Below are 25,017 nucleotides of genomic sequence, written 5' to 3'. Positions count from 1 at the left end.
AAAATTTTCCTAGAACCTACATAATTAGTATATATGCACTCCTACTTTCAAAGCTAGCCAGTTATGGATCTCAGTATGTTTATTCTTAGTGAACTGCACCTTCTTACTATAGACCCAGTGCCCCAAGATAGCCTTCTGGAGATGAATGAGTCTGAAATCTAATTTAGGTTACCTTGGGTGGGGGCAGGCAGCCAGAGAATGAGCGATCTTCTTTTCGAAAACTCAGATTGAGTTTCTCTATGCTGAGTTTGGCCTTGGTTGCCCTCAGTGCCATCTTCAGGATTTCCAACAGGCTCTCATTCACTTCTGACTGTGAGTTGTAGTCTTGAGGGGCGATACTGCTTGGAGAAGCAGGAGAAAGGCTGTGAAAAGATGATTTATTCAAAGCTGCTGTATATTTTCATACCACATCTCTTACCCCTGCTATACACCGTGGAACCAGAGAACCCACCCAGCAAGGACTCCTAAATCTTGGTAACCTCGTCATGGGACTGCATGTGGAGATTGCACAGGTCAACTAAAGTTTGTTCTAGTCTAGTGAGTTCCACAGTCTCTTCTTTCAGAGGTACCAATCCATTCAACTACATCATAGACTAAAACTTGTAATCCACTAATTTTTTTTCCAGGTGAGGAAAACTTAGAATTGACCATAGCAGTTCACTTACCTATTTATTTTATTAATACTTTTTGTAAGTCCTGATAACTATTGATAGCAAATATCAATAGCAGTTTGATAGAAAATTCCCAAAGTGTCCATTGCCACAAGCAAAGCAGATCCTATCAGATCCCTGTAGCCAGGGAAGCTATCTAGAAGGAAATCTTGAACCAGGTAAACTTGCTTCATTATCCTTGACTCTGCTCTTTGAATCTGGAAAATCCAGAAAATGTTTGGGAACAATTATTTACTTACTGTCTGGCATGCAAATATATATAGTTACTAAGATGGTGTATCTGTTTGTTGTTTCTTTAAATGATTGGTGAGAAACAACAAGGTGATTAAGTATTATAGTTATTTATTTTATGAAACTACTTTGAGGTGTTTACTCATTTAGCATTCCAGTGTATGTGTCCTTCCAGATCCAAGCTGTGCTATCTCCTTCAGAGTGAAGCTTTTCCTGTTTCCTCTGTTTCAACTTACGCTCCACTTCTCTAGACAGACATTCTATCACATCTCCCAAACTCCATTCATGTAAATCAGTTTCCTTTCAGTGGCATGCTGGTAAATCATTAATGACCAGCTCTCCAAGATAAAGCCGTAATCTGTAGCCTTATTAATTTTGATGGTGAAAAACTCCCACCGTGGTCAGTTTCCAGTTGCCAGGATGATGTCTCTGAGTGAGGCACTGGGAACTGAGGTTCACAGTCAGCCCCCCCTAGTGCTCCTGAACTCCCTGCTTGAGAAACTCTTTCAAATTTCCTTGTTCTTTTCCTGTAGTAAGTTTCCCTCAGGTTGCGATTGCTTCCTGATTCTTTTAGCTGTTGTTTTCTGTCTGACCTCCCTTGCAAACTGTTCTGTAAGATGTGGGCTGAGTCTGTTTTGCACCTGTATCTGTGGATCTTGTACAGATTGGCTTTGCCAATCTGATATATCTGCTCCAGATTTGAATCAGAAGGTTTCCTTCCTGTTTGCTTTTCTTGTAACACCAGTTTCTGTAGGAAGGAATTAATAAGAAAGACTTTGGCCCTCGGCTCAGCACACAGAGTCCTGAATGGGAGGTTTTATATGGAGCCCATTTACTACAGCTGGTGGATTTCATAGAAAAACCTGCTGCAGGAGTTTACTTCATCTGGTCCAACTTAGGTGATGAAAGCTGTTGCCTCTGGTGATGCTGGAGGCATTTTAAATATCATAGAGCTGTCCCACATAAACCTCTCCCTGACAGAACATGGGAGGGACTTTTTCTGAGCTGTACATTAATTAATAAAGAGCCTGGATTCATTACAGGCCATCAGTCCGGCACTTCCGCAAACACACTGTCTGGTTTATATAGAGCAGCACCTTCTCTGATGAATTAAAAATGATACGTTATGGACCTTTTTTATATAGTAGATATCCAAATGTTCCTGCAAGTGAAATAATGCAAGCTCTTTGGATAATTGGAGGTGCCGATGACATTCCACAGATATTTATTGAGCATCTCCCATGTGCCAGGAACTATGCTAGAACTATGCTGGACACTGAGTTGGCCAGGAAAGACACTATTCCTTACCTCAAATGTCAAAGAAGTAATTATAAGCACAATGACTACTATAAAAAGAAAGGGCTATGAGGTTATACAGCAAAGAGATATAACCTAGTCTAGGGCTCAGGAAAGGCTTCCTGTCTAGGATTCATGAGACCCATATCTGCCAGTAAGTGGCCATTTGTTCTGATGCATCATCTCCTACTTCTCAGGTTGCAAATCTCACTATCTGTACTATATGAAGTATGGCTGCTGATTATTAAATATTGCTAGGGATTTATGGCTCTCAGCAGGGAAGTTGCTCCAAGTGATAGTTGATGGTGTACCCATATGGCAGCATCACTTTCTTTGGACTGTGAGCCCCTGAGGGAGAGACTGGGCCTTGCCAATCTCTGAATTCACTGTGCTCAGCAAAGTGTGCCTGGCAAGCAGCTGGCATTCAATGGATGCGTGTAGAATGAAGTAATGCAATCAAAAAGGGCACAGTGCACATTGTAGAAAGGAATCAAGTCTATCACTTGGTCCAGGGACATTTTTATAGGAAACCCGGCCTTTTTCCTAGAGTGAAGTGATATGCCGTGGCTCTTAACCACTATGTCACATTATTTGGAACTGGAAAGGATGTCTTCTGGTAGTAGTAATAGTAGTATTAGTTGCTCAGTTGTATTTGACTCTTTGCAACCCCATGGGCTGTAGCCTGCCAGGCTCCTCTGTCCATGGAATTCTCCCGGCAAGAACACTGGAGTGGGTAGCCATTCCCTTCTCCAGGGGATCTTCCTGACCCAGGGATCTAACCTAGGTCTCCAGCATTGTAAGCAGATTCTTTACTATCTGAACCTCCAGGGATAGTTTCAAAATAGTAACAAACCCTGTCAGGTACCACTTTTAAGAACTATGCATTGACTAACTCAGTTCCTCTTACAAATCTATAAGGTGAAAGGAAATCTATCACTGTTTCCATTTAACAGCTGGAGAATGGAAGCACAGAGAGTGTAAGTGACCAGCCCAAGTTTACAGAGTCACTAAATGGGCAGAAACAGGAACTGAGTCTAGGTCTCTGTCAGTAGAAGTTATGCTCCTAACCACTGCATTTTGCCATTTTTGGTGGAGAGCACAGATTATCCTGCTTTCCTGTGTCTCATCTCTAATGCTATTCCTCACATCCTATATTTATGTTGGGTTATTTCTTTCCTTTGAGATTACATGAAGGAATTACTGATTTCTGTACCTCAAGCCTTTTTCTGCTAGTGCCTATAACCCAGGAGTTCACTGTCTGAACATATTTCTGGAATCACACCATGTGGACATGAACTCTGCCTGGTACACACTCATTTATTATTTCATGACGAGGTTTTTCATTTTCACATGGCAATCTCATAAAAAAGACACATTGTTGCAAATAACTTTGTATGCATGCCTGCACAGGAGGGAAAAAAGAAAACTATAAGCAAAAGGCAAAGCTGGTAAAGAGCAAAGTGATTCTGCACGGGGTGAAGTCTTGAAGTGTATTACTTCCAAGATCCCTGCCAGCTCTGGAAGTCTATACACACCATTCCCATAGATAGGGAGAAAAGTACCTTTGATGGCTACTACTCTGAGTTTCTTTTACATTGCTGTCCTCAACTCCTTTGTTTTGCTCTGTATCTTCTGAAGCTGCTACTTTTAAAAACCAGAGTAGCTTTTCATAATTCACCTGAAAATTAAATATCAAAGAGAACATCCTCATTTAATTTACACTTAGAGGAAAGAAGATACCTGCTAAGATAAAATGTATTTTGAAAATTTTTAGCATTGAAAATTTTAAAAACAGATTTTAAAATATATTCTAGTGATTACTAGTGCTTTTTTTTGACCAACAATTCTTTTTATTTTCCCTTCTGGAAATATGGTAAAATGACACTTCCTGGTTGTTTTATGGTTGAGTAGGGTGATGATCAGTTGGGCCAGTGGGTTGAGAGCAGAAGTGACATGCACTACTTCTGGGCTGAGGATTAAACTGCTGACATGAAACCCGCCCAGATATCTTTTCATCCCCTCTGCCATCACATCCACTAATACTCCAGAGTGTATGCTTCACCAGCCTGGATTTGGAGCTAAGATGATGATGGTACTGAGAAGAGCCTAGGCAGGACTCATTATGAAAAATAAGCTTTCGTTCTTTTAAGTCACTGAGACTTTGGGGCTCTTTATTACAACAGCATGCCCTAGCCTCTACTTTCTCTCTCTTTCTCTCACAAGTCTCATATATTGATTATATATATTCAGTTCAGTTCAGTCGCTCAGTTGTGTCCAACTCTTTGCAACCCCATGAACTGCAGCACGCCAGGCCTCCCTATCCATCACCAACTGCCGGAGTCCACCCAAACCCATGTCCATTGAGTCAGTGATGCCATCCAACCATCTCATCCTCTGTCATCCCCTTCTCCTCCTGCCCTCAATCTTTCTCAGCGTCAGGGTCTTTTCAAATGAGTCAGCTCTTCGCATCAGGTGGCCAAAGTACTGGAGCTTCAGCTTCAACATCAGTCTTTCCAATGAACACCCAGGACTGATCTTTAGGATGGACTGGTTGGATCTCCTGGCAGTCCAAGGGACTCTCAAGAGTCTTCTCCAACACCACAGTTTAAAAGTATCAATTCTTTGGCACCCAGCTTTCTTTATAGTCCAACACTCACATCTGTACATGACTACTGGAAAAATCATAGCCTTGACTAGATGAACCTTTGTTGGTAAAGTAATGTCTCTGCTTTTTAATATGCTGTCTAGGTTGGTCATAACATTCCTTCCAAGGAGTAAGCATCTTTTAATTTCATGGCTGCAATCACCATCTGCAGTAATTTTGGAGCCCAGAAAAATAAAGTCAGCCACTGTTTCCACTGTTTCCCCATCTATTTCCCATGAAGTGATGGGACTGGATGCCATGATCTTAGTTTTCTAAATGTTGAGTTTTAGGCCAACTTTTTCACTCTCCTCTTTCACTTTCATCAAGAGGCTCTTTATTCTTCTTCACTTTCTGCCATAACGGTGGTGTCATCTGCATATCTGAGGTTATTGTTATTTCTCACAGCAATCTTGATTCCAGATTGTGCTTCCTCCAGCCCAGCATTTTTCATGATGTACTCTTCATATAAGTTAAATAAGCAGGGTGACAATATACACCCTTGATGTACTCCTTTTCCTATTTGGAACCAGTCTGTTGTCCCATGTCCAGTTCTAACTGTTGCTTCCTGACCTGCATATAGGTTTCTCAAGGGGCAGGTCAGGTGGTCTGGTATTTCCATCTCCTTCAGAATTTTCCACAGTTTATTGTGACCCACAGAGTCAAAGGCTTTGGCATAGTCAATAAAGCACAAATAGATGTTTTCCTGGAACTCTTGCTTTTTCTATGATCCAGAGGATGTTGGCAATTTGATCTCTGGTTCCTCTGCCTTTTCTAAAACCAGCTTGAACATCTGGAAGTTCATGGTTCACATATTGCTGAAGCCTGGCTTGGAGAATTTTGAGCATTACTTTGCTAGCATGTGAGATGAGTGCAATTGTGTGGTAATTTGAGCATTCTTTGGCATTGCCCTTCTTTGGGATTGGAATGAAAACTGACCTTTTCCAGTCCTGTGGCCACTGCTGAGTTTTCCAAATTTGCTGACAGATTGAGTGCAGTGCTTTCACAGCATCATCTTTTAGGATTTGAAATAGCTCAACTGGAATTCTATCACCTCCACTAGCTTTGTTCATATTATATACTTATATTTAGATATATTCAGAAGATAAAGTCAGATTACTTGGGGGCAAGGCTTTATTTACCTATTTCTTTTTCTTTTTTTTTTTACATAGGAAAAGACTAAAAGAATGTCATCCATTTCCATTGCTTGACTGGATGATTATTCTAGGGACTCTGATGGGCAGACAACTCCAGGGTTGTGGAGGTGGGTAGCAGTGGGGAAAGGAAGCCAGATAAGGTCCTGATAGAAACTGGGACTCAGGCTGGAAAATTGACTTGAACTGAAGATTCATAAAGGTTACACTAATAGGTTGACATTGTATTGCTAAATACTTCTCATAAATATACAAGCAATTCTATTTTTGCAGGTTAGGAGTGGGCAGGAGATAGAACCTACTAAATGTTAAACATGAGGCCAGGTAATTTGCATGTATTATATTACTAAATCTTCACATTAGCCCTATGAGGTTAGTTTTGGCCTGATTTTTCATCAACACATGCTCATTTATGATTTTTCCATTGCTATTGTTTCTTCCTATTTTAGGATATTGTTTTCTCACTCCCAGAATTCTGTTACACTTGGACAATGCCATGTATTCTGTTACAGTATGAGCTTGGGAAGTGCAGTGCTCAGAAAAAGAACCCTGGCCTTATCTTTGGGGAACCTTTATCTCTGTCCTGGGTCTGCCATTAATTCTCTCGGTTTCCTGAGCAAGTTTCTTGATCCTCTGGGTTTCAGTTTCCTAATTAGTAAAATGATGGTGATGAGCTATACTTCAAAGATGCCTCCCATCTCTAAATGTCTAGGAACTGTCATGATACATCTTTATCAAGTCCTCCATTCTAACCTCAAAGCCTATAGACTGATCCCCTTGTAAACATACGTGTTATCTTGAGTCTATAACTATTCCAATGGTGTTAAGAGCAGACAAAGAAAGTTGGGACAGGAAACCTTTTAAAGAGAAATTAAGCAGGGCTAAACCCCATGTGGTGCATGGTGGCATGGTCTTGCATGCTAGGCTTCAGCATTATGTGAATCAAGAACTTCCAGATGTCCAAGCTGGGTTTAGAAAAGGAAGAGGAACTAGAGATCAAATTGCCAAAATTCACTGGATTATAAAGAAAGCAAGGGAATTTCAGAAAAACCATCTTTCTCTGTTTCATTGACTATGCTAAAACCTTTGACTCTTTGGATCATGACAAACTGGAAAGCTCCTTGAGAGATGGGAATACCAGGCCATCTTACCTGTCTCCTGAGAAACCTGTATGTGGGTCAAGAAGTTAGAACTCTGTATGGAACAACTGACTGGTTCAAGATCAAGAAAGGAGTATGACAGGGCTGTCTGCTGTCACCCTGTTTGTTTAACCTATATGCTGAGCACATCATGAGAAATACCGGACTGGATGAGTTACAAGATGGAATCAAGATAGGCAGGAGAAACATCAACAATCTCAGATTTGCAGATGATAGCACTCTTATGGCAGAAAGCGAAGCAGGAACTAAAGAGCCTCTTGATGAGGGTGAAGGAGAAGAGTGAAAGAGCTGGCTTAAGAATAAATATTAGGAAAAAAAAAAACCCCAGAAACTAAGATCATGGCATCCGGCCCCATTACTGCATGGCAAATAGAAGGGGAAAAAGTGGAAGTCGTGACAGATTTCCTCTTCTTGGGCTCCCAAATCACTGTGGACAGTGACTGAAGCCATGAAATCAGAAGATGATTGCCTTCTGGCAGGAAAGCAATGACAAACCTAGACAGTGTGTTGAAAAGCAGAGACACTATTTGCCGACAAAGGTCCATATACTCAAGGCTATGGTCTTCCCAGTGGTCATGTATGGTTGTGACAGCTGGACCATAAAGAAGGCAGAATGCCAAAGAATTGATGCCTTTGAACTGTGGTGTTGAAGACTCCTGAAAGTCCCTTGGACAGCAAGGAGATCAAACAAGTCAGTCTTAAGGGAGTTCAACCCTGAATTTTCACTGGAAGGACTGATGTTGAAGCTAAAGCTCCAATATCTTGGTCATCTGATGTGAACAGATGACTCACTGGAAAATCCCTGATACTGGGCAAGATTGAGGGCAGAAGGAGAAGAGGGCATCAGAGGATGAGATGGCTGGATGGCATTACTGATGCAAAGAGCATGAACTTTGGCCAACTCCGGGAGATAGTGGGGGACAGGGAGACCTGGCGTGCTACAGTCCATGGGGTCATAAAGAGTTGGACATGACTGGGCAACTGAGCAACAACAACAGAGACCTAAATCTATCTTCTATTTGGGTCTTATCTGACTAGAGATTTCCACATATGACTATAAATAGGCTTTGTATCTTAGGGGTCAATGGTAAAGGTTATTTTCAAGAAAGAAACTTATCTTTTGATTCTATTACTCTGGTGGGTACAAGTCAAATAAACAAAATACTTAAAATAGCAAGATGGTCCTACCATTTCAGGAGAGCTCCCCCTAGAAAATCTCTGGCAAAGGATCTTGACTGTTGGCAACTGCAGAGGGACTTCAAGCCTTAAGAAGAGGTGGCTCAGCTGAGACTGAAGAATAAATCCTGAAGAGACAGGATCCAGTATCTTCAGCTCTTTCTGAAGTTTGTCTAATAAGCCAGAACTCAAAGGAAGAGACTTGAGTTCTCTCCTGACCAGGACAAGAAGAAAAGTGTCTTCTTTTGTTATTCCACTTGGTCTCTGGCCAATATCCTGAAACAACAACAAACAATGACGACAACAACAACAAGAAATTAACAGGGAAGACCAGTGCAAAGAAGCAGAAGAATACTTGAGTTGGTATCAGAGCCTCCACATTCAGGCCTTGTCCTGAATAGGAACTTATACTTGAAAATAAGTATTCAATCTGGATGTATTCATTAGTTTATAATATCTCAAGATCTTTTCCTTTAGGCAAAGAAAAGAAGCATATCATTTCAGAGTACATACTCTGATAGAAGCCTCCTTAAGGTATATCATTTGTCTTTTACAAAGTACATTTTTTTTATTATATTAGAATTTAGAATGATAAATCTTAAAGACTGGGATCTGGGAGGAGGAAGAGGGAAGGAAGATGCGATGGTCAGGCGGGACATTTGAGGTTTGCCTTTGGGCTCCCAGGGAAGTTTCCTGGAAAGCTGATGAGACATATTGGGTGTGGTATCCACCAATCTATCTTAGACCATCTTATTATCTGTTCCACATCAAAATATACAGTTGACAAATAATATCCCTATCTGCAATAGAAACCAGCTCAACAGCTCCTATGATACACACCTTGGGTTGGTCAGAGCTGCTCCTTACCATCTGTTCTAAGGACCAGTCTCTAAAGTTTCTCCTGGGGAGGCCATGGATATAGGACAGGGACTGGTCTCCGGTTGGTTGAGAGATGCAATAGACATTTGCTTGGTTGGAAACCTTAAAGAAGCAAAGAAAAATGGTAGTAAGGATCAGAAGGGATGGGGGAAAAGAAAGAGAAAAAAAAAAAAAGGAAAATATGAGTGAGCCAACTAATTCTTAAAACATGTTCCCATTCCAAAAGACTTCAACCCCCGTGGTCATTGAGTCATTTAATCCCCAAAGAAGAAAGCTTACCTCAACATTAATTTCAGCATAATGCAGTTAACACAAGTTTGATAAATAAATGCACAGTTAGACGTGTTTGCATTTGTGTATGATAAAAGGTGTCTGTGACAAAGAAAAAGTAAGCCTGCAAACACATCTTTCATATGCAAACCAATCAACCCTAAATCCATATCTCTAACCACCTCCCTTATCTAACTCACATACCAACTCAGTATCTTCCCTGTCCCAAATGAACCTAGGTCCACATATCAGACTGGGGATAGCCCCTCTACCCAAAGCCCACTCACTGGAGTTGTTCAAACCAGCCAGTCCTAATCTGTTTACCCTGCCCTCATTACCTTTCCCATGGAAACCCCAATAAAGGCTGTGGCTTGTGCTTTTCCCTTACTCTTCTGCCTCCTGATTAACATTGGTGCTTCCACACGTGGCCTTGAACAGTGTGGCATACCCCCTTTCCCTGGGAAATGTAAGTAATAAATTTTTTCAAAGTCAGTTGTCTCTTTGTCACCTCACCACACCTGATTAAAAGGAAATCCAGGGTACAATTTGAACCACATGGCCATATTTAATATCAGGTCATTGAAAGGAGACATTATGAGAGGGAGTCACTGAAAACTGAGTGTCCATACTCATTTAATAGTTTATATTGAATAACCTATCAGTATAAATAGGAACCTGAAGGGTTTATAGTCATTAAACATTTTAAAGAAAAATAAAAAAAGCTCTCTAGAGTGGGCTGAGTGAGCAGGAGTGGCCGAGTCCTAAAATAGGCAGTTGTGGAGGAAAAGCAAGATAAAACAAGCAAAATGGCTTTGAAAAGAACATACTACCAATCAACTGTGATAATTATTAAAATTAAAGCACTAACACTTTCATTCTCATGCTGCCAGATGCAAAAAGCACACTTTAATTTTATTTTTGAAACTGTGCTACTGAGTTTGCTGCTAGTCACAGATTCTTTTTTATTTTCTGAGAGAAAGCAGAGCTGATACTTCTGAGAAACAGTGTAAACAGCATATATGTATTTTTAAAAATGTATAAGGAGAGAATTTAAGAGACAAAAGATCCTAGGGCTGGCAGTGAGAAGAGCCAGGCTCTGTCTGTGAGATCTTGAAACATCATTTAAGCTCTCTGGGCCTCTTATTATTCATTGGTGAAATGAGAGTTTGTATTTGCTGATTTCTAAGATATCTTACTGTTCTTGCATTCATGAAACTATTGCTTCTCTTAACATTTTCAGCTTTACTTACCTCCTCCTAATGTTATCTTCGAGTTTACCTGTAATTTAGAACAGAGTTTCAAACTTGCCTGTTCTTAACCCACGTTTACTTTTGTTTAGAGCAAATTCAGCCGGTCCAGATTGCCTGCTACATCCCAGACAGGAAAGCTTATTTTCATCTATATGTGAAGCATAAGAATCTAGAAGGAGCTCTGATTGGTTTACTTCTTTCACTGTGGCAGGATTCCACTTACCACTTAGTCAAGGTGGTAATGAGTGTCTCTGTACCGGGCAGCCACGGCTGCCATCTGGCCAGCCAGGATCCTACGCTCGGCAGACAGAACCAATTAGTCAGGGCCCGCGCTTCCCACGAGGTCTTGCTGTGTTTGCTGGGTGGGTGTTAGCCCTGCTGAGCCTCCCGTAAGAAACCTCTTGAATCCTGGGAGGGGAGGGACAAATTGTCTCCCTCTGGCACTGCAGAGCTGGTAAAGTATCCAGACCGTGGAGGTCCAAGAACAACTTACCCAGTGAACACACTGCCTGTTACAGTGGCTAATGCAGACACTGTATCCCAAACAGGTAGAGAGAGGGTCAAACAAATTCCCATTTATAAGAGAAAAACTAGAAATGACTTAAATGCCCATCAATAGGGATTAAATGGGACATGTTATATCCATATAAATGAATGAATATAGTTTGGGGATTAAGGCCCTAGAATCTGGACCTCAACTGTGGCTCTGCCACTTCTCAGCCTTATGACCTGGGCAAGGCACTTGACTTCTTTGGTTTTCAGTTCCTTCATCTATGATCTGAAGATAACAAAAGTTCCTACCTCACTGAGTGCTTGGCAGTAGAAAGTTAGTTAATATATGTAAAGAGATTAGAATAATGCCTCTGTGTGTGTGTTAGTCACTCGGTCAACTCTTAGGACCCCATGGACCGTAGCCCACCAGGCTCTCTGTCCATGGAATTCTCCAAGCAAGAATACTGGAGTGGGTTGCCATTCCCTTCTCCAGGGGATCTTCCCGACCCAGGAATTGAACCTGGATCTTCTGCATTGAGGGCAGACTCCTTACTGTCTGAGCCACCAGGGAAACTAGAATAGTGCCTGGCACCTAGCAAATTCTATCTAAGTGTTACTTCTGAGTATGACTCTCACAGGGAAATTAAACATAATGCTTAGGATGAATCTTTTGAAGCTGGGGGAGAATTCTTGATATGAAGTGAATAGACCAGGATGACAAAGCAAATATGTGATGACTCATATTTGGTATCTATGCATGAAAAAAAGAAGAAAAATAAATAAACTACTATTTTTCTTTGTGTTTTATTTTTTCTTATTTATATTCTCCTTCCATTTTCCAAAATTTCACATGAGTATATAATATGTTACAGTTAGAAGGATCAATAAAAATTTTAGGAGAAAAACGGGAAGTCCCCAGTGTTTGAGACCTTGCAGAACATGGTCTGAGGTCCATTGGTGAATTGGTAGCCACTCCATATTGTAATTTTTGCAGAGTTCTAATGAATAAAAGATCACAAATCCACAGTCTTTTATATTCTCATGACTGAAAACTAGTGAGCATCTGAGTGATTTAGAAAGGGCTATTAAAATTATAAACTAAAGATAGTTATGGTAGAGTTTACTGCAGGCTCTAATTCAGTATTCTACTAAAATATCTGACTGTCACTTCATTCTTGGCAGTGTTGCAAAATTCCTCCTCTATATATTTGTTTAACTGCAATTTCAGCAATTTTTGGAAATGGTACTTTGTTATCAATGAATCATTAGTTGGTCTTAATTTGGGTCCAGTTTTCTATTGCTGCTACTCTTACTTTTTAATTACAAATTAATAATCATTTAGATTCATCATTATCAAGCTAATCTGTTGTGGATTGTTTGGTTGATTCTTAACAGAGGGCAGTGATAATGTATTACCATTTCTATCAAGATAGTTTAGTGCTGATAATTTCTTGATATCTAGACATGATTTCATTGGATTTTGAAAATAAATTATCTTTTCCTATAATGTTAAAGCAGACAAACCCTCCTCCTCTAACACACCTCAAATGTGCACACGTGATGACACATCACTATATAACTATCATTTAGTTACAGAGTAGGTTGACCAATTCAGTTAGCGGTCAGTGAAGAGGCAATATACAGAATGACCTCAAAATTCATTTTCAGATTTAAAAAGTTATTTTGATTCTATTTGATGCAAAATGTATTAATTACCACTAGGACAAGCATGTGTTGATGTGAGTCTATGTTTCCAACCCAACTGAATTTCCTAGCCAATTACCAAGAAAAGTTTAGGAAGTTGTTACTCACTTTGCCATCCAAAAATCTACAACTGAGTGGTCCTGTTAGGAGTTTCCCACTGTCCTCTGGTTTCTGGTTGTTTTCTCGGTGCTTGCTGTCTTTCCCATCATCTAGGTCATGACTGATTTGAGGATCTGTGGGATCAGTCGGAGCTGGTGGGTCTCCACCGATCTGCTCTGCATCACCAGGCACTGATTTCCAGAGCACTGTTTGAGCTTCTGCCTTCAAGTTCTGGTTCTGCTTGCTGCAAAGAAACAAGTTTTGTACTTTGTTACTCAGGGCACACTCCACCTGCACTAAGCTGGCATAAGAAAAGGCAGGTGTTAGTCTGGTGGTGGGAATATTGGTAATTTAGCATGACTGAATGAGTTATTTGTTATTTGTCTAGGGATCATTTACCATAGAGAAACCATGTTATTTTCTCAGGCTTTACCTTCCTTATAATCTCTCCATCTGCTCTATCCTTACTATAAGAAATGGCAGCTTCAAAGATGAACCCTAAAAGTTATTACTTATCTTTCTTCCTTAAAAGTCTAACAGGTATTTTCAGTGTTTACAACTAGAAAAAGAAGAAAGTCAAGGCATTTTGCCAGCTCCAGTTCTGCTCTGTGTCTCTCCTTAATTGTCTTGCCATAAGACTTCTTTTTCTCTCAGTAGTCCTCCATTTAATTTTAATATTAAATAGAGGGGGAAAAATTGTAGGAATGACTCAAAGAAATTTATATAAAAACAAAAATCTACTAATTATTAAACTTTGTTTAATAACTAAAAGACATAAGTCAAAACAATTACATGGTATTGTTTTAAATATAGAAAACTTCTTTGGAAATAAAGAATACAAATGCTCATGGTCACATAAATAAATAGAATTCTTATAGTGGGTGACTAGACTAAACATATTAAAGAGTCAGGAAGCTAAAATTTTTGACCTAGTAAATCAATTTTTAAAAATTTATATTAAGTAAAAAATGTGGAAAAAAAAAATTTTAAACTCTAACTATTTATTAGTAGATGGATGTGTTGAGTGTTTCATTCTATGTTCCTATGAGATAATGTATGGTGCTATTAAAATAGTTACAAATAATTTTAATGAAAAAATGTCTTTTTATACAAATAAATGAAAAATATAATTATCTCAACTATATAAATTCATGTATAAATACATGTGTCTTTGTGTGAGAGTGCATAATATATGTAGAAGGAAATATGTCAGAAGTAAATGGTAAGTACCTCCTAACGGAAGTCAGGATATTACATTATACTACATGTAGTGTACTGTTGTTAGTCATTCAGTCATCTTCAACTCTTTGTGACTCCAGACTAAAGCCCACCAGGCTCCTCTGTCCATGGAGTTCTCCAGACAAGAATACTGGAATAGGTAGCCATTCCCTTCTCCAGGGGATTTTCTTGACCCAGGGATCAAACCAGCATCTTCTGCATTGGCAGGTGGATTCTTTACCACTGAGCTATTTGGGAAGCCCACATTATACTATATTATATACTATACTATATACCACATTATACTGTATAATAAAACTATTATTCTAAATTTCTGACATGAGGAAATATTATTTTATTATCAAGAAAAATACATTTAAAATAGCTATGCATTATGCCTAGAAGGTTGTATAAATTTTAGCTGTTGTTATTGATGCAGTGGAAAGGACCCATTTTAAAGCATGTCATGCACAAACAGATGGAGAAATATACCGTGTTCATGGATTGGAAGAATCAATATTGTCAAAATGGCTATACTACCCAAAGCAATCTATAGATTCAATGCAATCCCTATCAAACTACCAACGGTATTTTTCACAGAACTAGAACAAATAATTTCACAGTTTGTATGGAAATACAAAAAACCTCGAATAGCCAAAGTAACCTTGAGAAAGAAGAATGGAACTGGAGGAATCAACCTGCCTGACTTCAGACTCTACTATAAAGCCACAGTCATCAAGACAGTATGGTACTGGCACAAAGACAGAAATATAGATCAATGGAACAAAATAGAAAGCCCAGAGATAAATCCACGAACCTATGGTCACCTTATCTTTGACAAAGGAGGCAAGGATATACAATGGAAAAAAGACAACCTCTTTAACAAGTGGTGCTGGGAAAACTGGTCAACCACCTGTAAAAGAATGAAACTAGAACACTTTCTAACACCATACACAAAAATAAACTCAAAATGGATTAAAGATCTAAATGTAAGACCAGAAACTATAAAACTCCTAGAGGAGAACATAGGCAAAACACTCTCCGACATAAATCACAGCAGGATCCTCTATGACCCACATCCCAGAATTTTAGAAACAAAAGCAAAAATAAACAAATGGGACCTAATGAAACTTAAAAGCTTTTGCACAACAAAGGATACTATAAGTAAGGTGAAAAGACAGCCCTCAGATTGGGAGAAAATAATAGCAAATGAAGCAACAGACAAAGGATTAATCTCAAATATATACAAGCAACTCCTCCAGCTCAACTCCAGAAAAATAAATGACTCAATCAAAAAATGGGCCAAAGAACTAAACAGACATTTCTCCAAGGAAGACATACGGATGGCAAAAAAAACACATGAAAAGATGCTCAACATCACTCATTATCAGAGAAATGCAAATCAAAACCACAATGAGGTACCATTATACACCAGTCAGGATGGCTGCTATCCAAAAGTCTACAAGCAATAAATGCTGGAGAGGGTGTGGAGAAAAGGGAACCCTCTTACACTGTTGGTGGGAATGCAAATTAGTACAGCCACTATGGAAAACAGTGTGGAGATTCCTTAAAAAGCTGGAAATAGATCTGCCATATGACCCAGCAATACCACTTCTAGGCATACACACTGAGGAAACCAGATCCGAAAGAGACACGTGCACCCCAATGTTCATCGCAGCACTGTTTATAATAGCCAGGTCATGGAAGCAACCTAGATGCCCATCAGCAGACGAATAGATGAGGAAGCTGTGGTACATATACACCATGGAATATTACTCAGCCATCAAAAAGAATTCATTTGAATCAGTTCTAATGAGATGGGTGAAACTGGAACCCATTATACAGAGCGAAGTAAGCCAGAAAGATAAAGACCATTACAGTATACTAACACATATATATGGAGTTTAGAAAGATGGTAACGATAACCTTATATGCAAAAAAAGAAAAAAGAGACTCAGATGTATAGAACAGACTTGTGGACTCTATGGGAGAAGGCGAGGGCGGGATGTTTCAAGAGAACAGCATCGAAACATGTATATCTAGGGTGAAATAGATCACCAGCCCAGGTTGGATGCATGAGACAAGTGCTCAGGCCTGGTGCACTGGGAAGACCCAGAGGGATGGGGTGGAGAGGGAGGTGGGAGGGGGGACCGGGATGGGGAATACATGTAAATCCATGGCTAATTCATTTCAATGTATGACAAAAACCACTGCAATGTTGTAAAGTAATTAGCCTCCAACAAATAAAAATAAATGGAAGAAAAAAAAATAAATAAAGCATGTCATGTAATCTGAGCATAAAACAATTGCTGCAATACTTGTTGGTTTGAATAAGGCCAAGGTTGACATATGTATATTTTTTACATCAATTCTCTTAGTCATGGCATCATGAGAAGCAAAGAAGGCTTAGGAAAGAGCTGAGAGGAACACCTACATTTACAGAGGGAAGAGCCCTAAAAGGAGACTTAGAAGAAATTCTAAGTAAGGTAGAAGACAAGCTAGAAGATTGTGGTCTTAGCAACAAAGTGAAGATGATGTTTCCAGGGAGATGGCATAATCAGCATCTCACATGCTGTTAAGAAAGGTGAGTTCTAAAGAGGGTTCATTGAATTAAGCCATAAGGACATCACCAGGAAACGTGACACGAGGAATTGCGTGAGGTAATGGAGGTAGGTGTTAGACTGAAGTGGGTTGACAAAAGAGGAGGGATCAGAAACTAAGGGTAGGAAGTATAAAGACCTCTCTGAAGAATTTTGGCTTCAGGAGAGGAGAGAAATGGGGTGACTGGAGTACAATGTTGCTTTCAGATAGGGCTTTGTTCTTGTCATGTGTATCTCCAAAATATACAAATAGCTCATACAACTCGACAACAACAACAAAAAATAAATAAGCCAATCAAAAAATGGGTAGAGGACCTTAATAGACATTCCTCCAAAGAAGACATACAATAGTCAATAGGCACATGAAAAGATGCTCAACATTGCTATTTATTAGAGAAATGCAAATCAAACTACAATGAGATACCACCTCACACCCATGAGAATGGTCATCATTAAAAAAATCTCAAATAACAAATGCTGGAGAGGGTGTGTAGAAAAGGGAAACCTCTTACACTGCTTGTGGGAAGGCAAACTGGTACAGTCACTATGGAAAACATTGTGGAGGCTTCTTAAAAAACTAAAAGTAGAGTTACCATATGACCAAGCAATTCTACTCACAGGCAGGTACCTGGCAAGAACTGTAATTTAAAAATATACATGCACCCCTACGTTTATAGCAGCACTATTCATAATAGCCAAAACATGGAAACAAACTAGATGTCCATGGACAGAGGAATGGATAAAGATGTGGTATATATACATATACTATGGAATACTACTCAGACTTAAGAAAGAGTAAAATAATGCCATTTGCAACACATGGATGCAAGTAGAAATTATCATAAGTGAAGTAAGTCAGGCAGAGAAAAACAAATACCATATGATATCACTTATATGTGGAATCTAAAATATGGCACAAATGAGCTTATCTACAAAACAGAAATAGACATAGAGGTCAGGCTTATGACTACTAGTGGGGAGGGGGGTAAAGGAGGGAAGGACTGGGAGTTTGGGATTAGCAGATGTAAACTATTATATATAGAAAGAATAAGCAACACGATCCTACAGTATAGCACAGAGAACTGTATTTAACATCCTGTGATAACCCATTATGGAAAAGAACAGAAAAGAATGGAAAAGACACTAAAAACATGTCTATATTATATAGCTGAGTCATTTCTCTATACAGCAGAGATTGACACAACATTATAAACCAACTATACTTCAATAAAAAATTAAATAAAAGAAACTAAAGACAGTAGGGACTTAAACACATTTAAACAAAGAGCCAACTGACCCAAAAAAAGGAGAGGATATCACTGATAACGTAAGATGAACCCTGACAAAATGAGATGGAATGTCACTGAGAAGACAGAGATAGAAATGAAACCTCAGGATCAGGTAGCAGGAAGGTGGGTGAGGATGTAAGCAAATTTTAACATTCGGTGACAGGAGACTGACCAAATTGCTGACAGCTTAAATTTTCTCTTTGACATACAAGGTATGACTACTGGTTGGGTCTCAAGAAAGGAAATGGTGGGGTAGGAGGTCTGAATTTAAGGGCATATGGCTTGAAATAGCTGCTGTAAAGATAGCTGATCAGACAAAGAAGGAAGGTCAGCCAGACACAGCCGAGTGGTGACTTGAAGGCTGGAGACCACGGATTTTGTGCACCAGTTGGAGAGGATGCATGCTCTGCAGTCCTTGTGGAGATGCAAGGAAGGCAGACAGTGAGCTTCTTCCCCCAGGGCTGGAGATTTGTCAGATAGGTGTAGTTGGATGACAATAGAGTAAAATGGGGATGTTGGGGGAGTATACATTTAATATATAGTTCTTCAGTGAGAGAAGACATATAATATACAGTCCCTGATCTTAAGAAATTTAATTTCATTTGGCTATCCAAAAATACAGGAATAATAAAGTTAACAACTGATATAAATGTGTTTCTAGAAGTCAGGATAATGGTTACCTTTGCGGGGAGGTATAAAGTCCAGAAGGGAACATCAGGGGTGTTTCTAGGAATGTGGTACCAATTTGTTTCTTTTTTTTTTTTTCATTTATTTTTATTAGTTGGAGGCTAATTACTTAACAATATTGTAGCGGTTTTTGACATCCAGTGATATGAATCAGCCATGCATTTACATGTGCTCCCCATCCTGAACCCCCCTCCCCCAATTTGTTTCTTGATCTGGATGTCTGTTGCAAGGGTATATCATGTTTGTGAAAATTCAGTGAGTGGGTGGTATACTTATGATGTGTACTTTATGTATTGTATAGGTATATTTCTACAAAGTGTTCAAGGAAATTGGCATAAGATTTACATAAATAATATGAAATATACCTAAGTGAAGTGAAGTGAAAGTCGCTCAGTTGTGCCCGACTCTTTGCGACCCCATGGAATTCTCTAGGTTAGAATCCTGGAGTGGGTAGCCTTCCTCTTCTTTAGGGGATCTTCCCAACCCAGGGATCGAATCCAGGTCTGCCGCATTACAGGCGGATTCTTTACCTGCTGAGCCACAAGGGAAGACCACAAGAAATATACCTAATTGGTATATAAATAAATGTTAATAGAATGTTACAAAGAATCAGTGCTATTTGAAGTTCTTAAGAAAAATAAGTAATTATACTTTGCAGGGGTTTCGAAAATAATAGTATTACTGAGTAAGTATATGGCAGCCACATTATAGCCATTTACAAACATTCATTTATTTAATCTTCAGATCAGCCCTATAGGTGGGTGCTCATATTATTCTCATTTTAGGATGAAAAATTTAGGTTCAGAGGGTTTATATAATTGTCTAATTCTACCTGGCTTTGCAAAGGTACAGCCAAGATTTAAATCTAAATCTTCCTGGTTGCACCTTGATTGTTCCAGGTGCCAGTAAAGTCAGAAAAAAAGTCTGTGGAAGTTAGGGAATATATGAGAAACAGAAATTAGAGGAGGCACCAAGCAGGAAGTGCAGGATTTAAAAGTAAAAATGGTAATGGGGCAAACAGTTAACTCTTCTGGATGAATGCAAGGAGGGTTGAATCATTTTTGCTTTTATGACCTTTAAAATCCTTTTGTGGGCAGTCTTAGGATAAAATTGCCTGAGAAATATGAAATGTAACTGCCTGTCTGTTAAACCAGCCATAGTGTATGTAAAATTAAAAATAATCTGTTAAATCTGTTTAAAGCAAAAGCTGCTTAAAAAAAAAACAACAACATGTATAACACTTTAAATTTATCATGAAAAAGACTCCCCAGCTGAGAAATGGCATGTGTCTGCTGTTAGCACAATTTGTCAACACGCGTTGGTTGTTATGTTGTTCACAAATCCACGGTTCTTTCTTCTAGGCTTGTGTGCTATCTACCTGCACTATTGAAAATAGAAATTTGCCATTTCAGAAAAAGGAAAAAAAAAAGCCATCAATACTATCTTGGAAACAAGACACAGCTAGCTTCCTCATATGTACTTCTAACCTCAGCTGCTGCTCTCAGGGGCGCTGTGAAGAGTTTAGTGTCATCTGGGAACTACAGCAATTAGGGAGAATGACAGTTATGGCTGAATGATAAATAAACGAGGAGAAAATTGTCCAATTGTTCCCTTTCACGTTGGGCTCTTCCTGCAAACCAGTCTTTTATTAGAGCTCAGAGTCTCAGGATTAGAGTTTAGTGCGACCCTCTATTAGAGCTCAGACTCTCAGGATTAGAAAGAAACATGGAAGGGCATCTAGTAGCATCCTCTGCCCAAAGCAATGTGCAGATCCTACACCGGCCCCACCTCCCCTGCGACTCCATCTCACCAGATCTCACATTTGATTTGGATTACACCCCTGCTGAGAACATCAAATCGCAAATGGAGGACCCAGGGGGCTCAGCAAAAAGGTCACCAGATGCCATGTTAAAGGTCTGCCAGCCTTGGCAGAGACTCAGTGCTGCCAGTTTCCAACTGAGTACCATCTAACAGGCCTCCAGTCCTCTGGAGGAGACAGCCCAGAGTGTGCCAACATAGTGAATGGGGACCTAATTTCAGTAAATGAAAGCATGTTCTTATTTGGAAGTAATAACAGATAATCATCACAACCAGACTTTTCTCTTTTAAAAAGACAACAACAAAATAAAAAATAAAATGCGACTGGGGAGGGGAGTGCAGCTGAAAATCTCACTAAACTCCATGGGGAAGTTGAAATGTAAAGCTAGTGCTAACTTAGAAGATGTTGTTGTAATGGAGTGTGAGGGTGTTTTTATTCTTTAACGCCATGGAGCCATCCATATATTATCATCATTGATGTTTAGTCTTCAGAAAGATTTTTAAAGTACATGAATTCCCGACCTATGCCCAAATCCTTTCTTCATCATGTAATTATGCTAGCTAACATGCCCTAAATTATTATTTCTATGTGTCAGCCATTGTGTATAAATTCACATACATTTTTCATGTTTTACTAATAATCCTGAAAGGTAGGTGTTATGATCATCATTGTATAGATGTGAAAATAAATCACCAGAGAAGTTAAGTAAACTGCTCATTGATTAACTGATAATAGGTAGAGATCTAGAGCTCAGACCCAGGTCTGCATGCCTCCAGAGCGTGTACTCCTTCCTTCACATCTCTCCTTAATTTCATACCCATAATAAATAAACTGGCTACTGCTAAATAACAGGATGTTGATTCTCTTTTAAAATGTTAATAAAAAACAATACATATAAAAATACCTAGTCCATCTTCCAACCTAAGCATCGAGTCCCTTTCAGAACACCTAAGTGGCCATCCTTCAGCTTTGATTTGTACCTTTCCAGGGACAAGAGGTTCATCAATCCCAAAGTTATTTCTAAAGTATCCCATTTCTCTCATCATAGCACTGAGACACATTCTGACATCAATGAAGATAATTGAACTGTATTTTTCATGGCATTTACTCTATACTGCTTTATGGAATAAAAATAGTGTCCCAAATTGGGGTCATTTTGGCTGCAAAATTAGTAACCAGTTCAATCACCAATTATTCTTTGGTATGATTTAGTTTTTTACCTCTTTTTATTTTCTTTTTTAAATTGAAGTATAATTGACTTACAATGTGATATTAGCTTCTGACATTGTGCATGCTCAGTTGATCAGTTGTGTCTGACTCTTTGCCACCCCATGGACTGTAGCCACTAGGCTCCTCTGTCCATGGAATTTTCCAGGCAAGAATACTGGAGTGGTTGCCATTTCCTCCTCCAGGGGATCTTCCTGACCCAGGGATCAAGTCAATGTCTCTTGCATCTCCTGCCTTGGCGGACGGACTGTTTACCACTGTAGCAATTTATTATCATTATAAAACTTACTCCATTTAAAACTATTATAAAATATTGGCTATATTTCCTGTGCTGTACATTTTATACATATTTTATACCTATCAATTTGTACCTCTTAGTGCCCTTTACCTATTTGCTCCTCCTCCAACCCTTCTGCCCTCTGGCAACCACTAGTCTGTTCTCTGTACCTGTGAGTCCCTTCTGTCTTGCTATATTTGTTCATTCGTTTTATTCTTTAGATTCCACATATAAGTGAAAACATACAGTATTTGTTTTTCTCTGTCTGACTTATTTCACTAAGCATAATATCCCCCAGTTCTATCCATGCTGTCACAAATGGTAAAATTTCATTCTTTTCTACAGTGAAGTAATATTCCATTGCCTATATACCAGATCTTCTTTATCCATTCATCTGTTGATGGACACTTAAGTTGCTTTCATTTCTCAGTTAATGTAAACAATGCTACTACGAACACTGGAATATACATATCTTTTCAAATAGTGTTTTCATTTTATTGGGATAAATTAACTCATAGAGATGATATCTCAATATACCTACTCTTCTGAAACCTTCTTTTTACACTTAATCCAATTCTACAGCATTAGACATGTTTATTCCATGGACCATGGAGGTTTTCTTCTATTTTACTTGTTTTTTAGCTCTACATTACTACATTCTTTGGGTTGCAGTGAGAATCTAAGCCACTCACTTTCTTTAGACTGTGTTGTCTTCAAATATCTCATAGTTAGGTGGAGAAAGCAGACATTTAAACAGAAAATTATGATATAAAATGATAATTGAAAATATAGAGTATGTAAAAGAGATAATCATAGAGGGCTGTCAAACCAAATCTGCTTAAGAGTAATGGAAATGAATCCACAAAGGAAGTTATTTCTATGAGAGAAGCTGAAAGAAGTGCTTGTTCTTAGAGAAAAAGACAGTGATTAAACTTCAGACCACCTGCAGGGTGCTGGATAATAAGACAGAAACTTGAGTCACTCTGAACTTATTAAATCATAATTTCTGAAAGCTGGACAAGAAAATGTATATTCTAGATCTAAAAGAGACACGTGCACCCCAATGTTCATTGCAGCACTGTTTATAATAGCCAGGACATGGAAGCAACCTAGATGTCCATCAGCAGATGAATGGATAAGGAAGCAGTGGTACATATACACCATGGAATATTACTCAGCCATTAAAAAGAATTCATTTGAATCAATTCTAATGAGATGGATGAAACTGGAGCCCATTATACAGAGTGAAGTAAGCCAGAGAGATAAAGACCAATACAGTATACTAACACATATATATGGAATTTAGAAAGATGGTAACGATAACCCTATATGCAAAACAGAAAAAGAGACACAGATGTACAAAACAGACTTGTGGACTCTGTGGGAGAAGGCGAGGGTGGGATGTTTCAAGAGAACAGCATCGAAACATGTATATTATCAAGGGTGAAACAGATCACTAGCCCAGGTTGGATGCATGAGACAAGTGCTCAGGGCTGGTGCACTGGGAAGACCCAGAGGGATGGGGTGGGGAGGGAGGTGGGAGGGGGGATCGGGATGGGGAATACATGTAAATCCATGGCTGATTCATGTCAATGTATGGCAAAAACCACTACAATATTGTAAAGTAATTAGCCTCCAACTAATAAAAATAAATGAAAAAAAAAGAAAAAAAAGTTTGATAAATGATGGCATAGAAAATGAAAAAGGAAAGTCTTTTCCATAGTTGTGCAAAATATACACATAATTTCAGGCAATGGTTAAGGATGTGAGCTATATATCCAAGAGACCTGGTTTTGAGACCTAGCCCCAAACATAACTTGTGTGACTTCTGGTAAGTTATGTCACATCTCTGATTTTCAGTTTCTCATCTGTGAGATTAAGAAAATAATACTTATTAAGATAAAATGTATTGAATATTTAGCACTGAGCCTAGTTCCCAGTCAGCCCAAGACAAATGTTAAGTTTTAGTCCTAAATCAAAGTACTGTCTCCTTTATCAACACCTTTCTCATTCCAGGTACAGAAGGAATGAACTTTCCTTTGGATCCCCAAACTTTCTTTGTTGATAGATAAAACTAAAGTTCAAAGGATCAACATTTCATAGTTCACAGGAACTGAGGAATACTACTTGAATGGATAAAAAGAGAGAGTTAATATAATCTCTCCAGCTGCCTTGTTTATTTACTAATAATTGTAAATACAAGTTATAGAAGTCACCTACCTTAAAAAAAAAGCAGATTAATTTGTATTTAAAATCTCTGATAAAGCACAATTCTTTGGAATCATTTTCCTTATTTTACAAAAAAAAAAAAAACCCAAACCAAAAAAACAACCCAACACCTACAACATTGTTGTATCAAAATGTCTGCAGGTGAAATCCCTAGGAGCTGTGCAAACTGTGTTGTTTTTAAATCTTTGTGTTGACATTTTCAACTGTTTGTTGTTGTTCAGTTGCCAAGTCATACCTGACTCTTTGTGACCCCATGGACTACAGCATGCCAGGCTTCCCTGTCCTTCACTATCTCCCAGAGTTTCTCAGATTCATGTCTACTGAGTTGGAGATGCTATCTAACCATCTCATCCTCTGCCACCCTCTTCTCCTTTTGTCTTCAGTCTTTTCCAGAATCAGGGTCTTTTCCAATGAGTTGGTTTTTGCAACAGGTGGCCAAAGTGTTGGAGCTTCAGTATTAGTCCTTCCAATGAACATTCAGGGTTGATTTCCTTTAGGATTGACTGGTTTGATCTCCTTGCTATCCAAGGGACTCTCAAGCATCTTCACCACAATTTGAAGGCATCAGTTCTTCAGTGCTCAGCCTTCTCTATGGTCCTGTTCTTTTATCCATCCATGACTACTGGAAAAACCATAGCTTTGATTATA

At 38.9% G+C, this 25,017-nt stretch overlaps 1 protein-coding gene and 1 long non-coding RNA gene across 7 annotated transcripts in view; one reads left to right on the top strand and one right to left on the bottom strand.

The window, feature by feature from the left end:
* LOC110126067 (uncharacterized) overlaps positions 1 to 25,017 on the top strand; it is a 396,803-nt gene that overhangs the window by 97,304 nt on the left and 274,482 nt on the right. For 3 of the 4 annotated variants that reach the window (XR_011487854.1, XR_011487857.1, XR_011487856.1), the window contains one exon: positions 16,620 to 16,825. The exons of the other annotated variant lie outside the window; for it this stretch is intronic. This is a non-coding gene — a long non-coding RNA (uncharacterized lncRNA). The remainder of the gene's footprint in view (positions 1 to 16,619; positions 16,826 to 25,017) is intronic. 4 annotated transcript variants of the gene reach the window in all.
* C5H1orf87 (chromosome 5 C1orf87 homolog) overlaps positions 1 to 25,017 on the bottom strand; it is a 107,891-nt gene that overhangs the window by 47,459 nt on the left and 35,415 nt on the right. For 2 of the 3 annotated variants that reach the window (XM_070468080.1, XM_020875521.2), the window contains exons 3-7: positions 13,033 to 13,267; positions 9,170 to 9,310; positions 8,342 to 8,605; positions 3,761 to 3,876; positions 173 to 362 (exon numbers count right to left, since the gene is read on the bottom strand). In XM_070468080.1, coding sequence (XP_070324181.1) covers positions 173 to 362; positions 3,761 to 3,876; positions 8,342 to 8,605; positions 9,170 to 9,310; positions 13,033 to 13,267 — 946 coding nt within the window. The remainder of the gene's footprint in view (positions 1 to 172; positions 363 to 3,760; positions 3,877 to 8,341; positions 8,606 to 9,169; positions 9,311 to 13,032; positions 13,268 to 25,017) is intronic. The other variant, XM_020875522.2, reaches the window with a different exon arrangement.

The sequence above is a fragment of the Odocoileus virginianus genome, chromosome 5 (genome assembly GCF_023699985.2).
Source record: "Odocoileus virginianus isolate 20LAN1187 ecotype Illinois chromosome 5, Ovbor_1.2, whole genome shotgun sequence".
Taxonomy (NCBI): Eukaryota; Metazoa; Chordata; class Mammalia; order Artiodactyla; family Cervidae; genus Odocoileus; species Odocoileus virginianus.
This window is presented reverse-complemented; position numbering and strand designations above follow the sequence as displayed.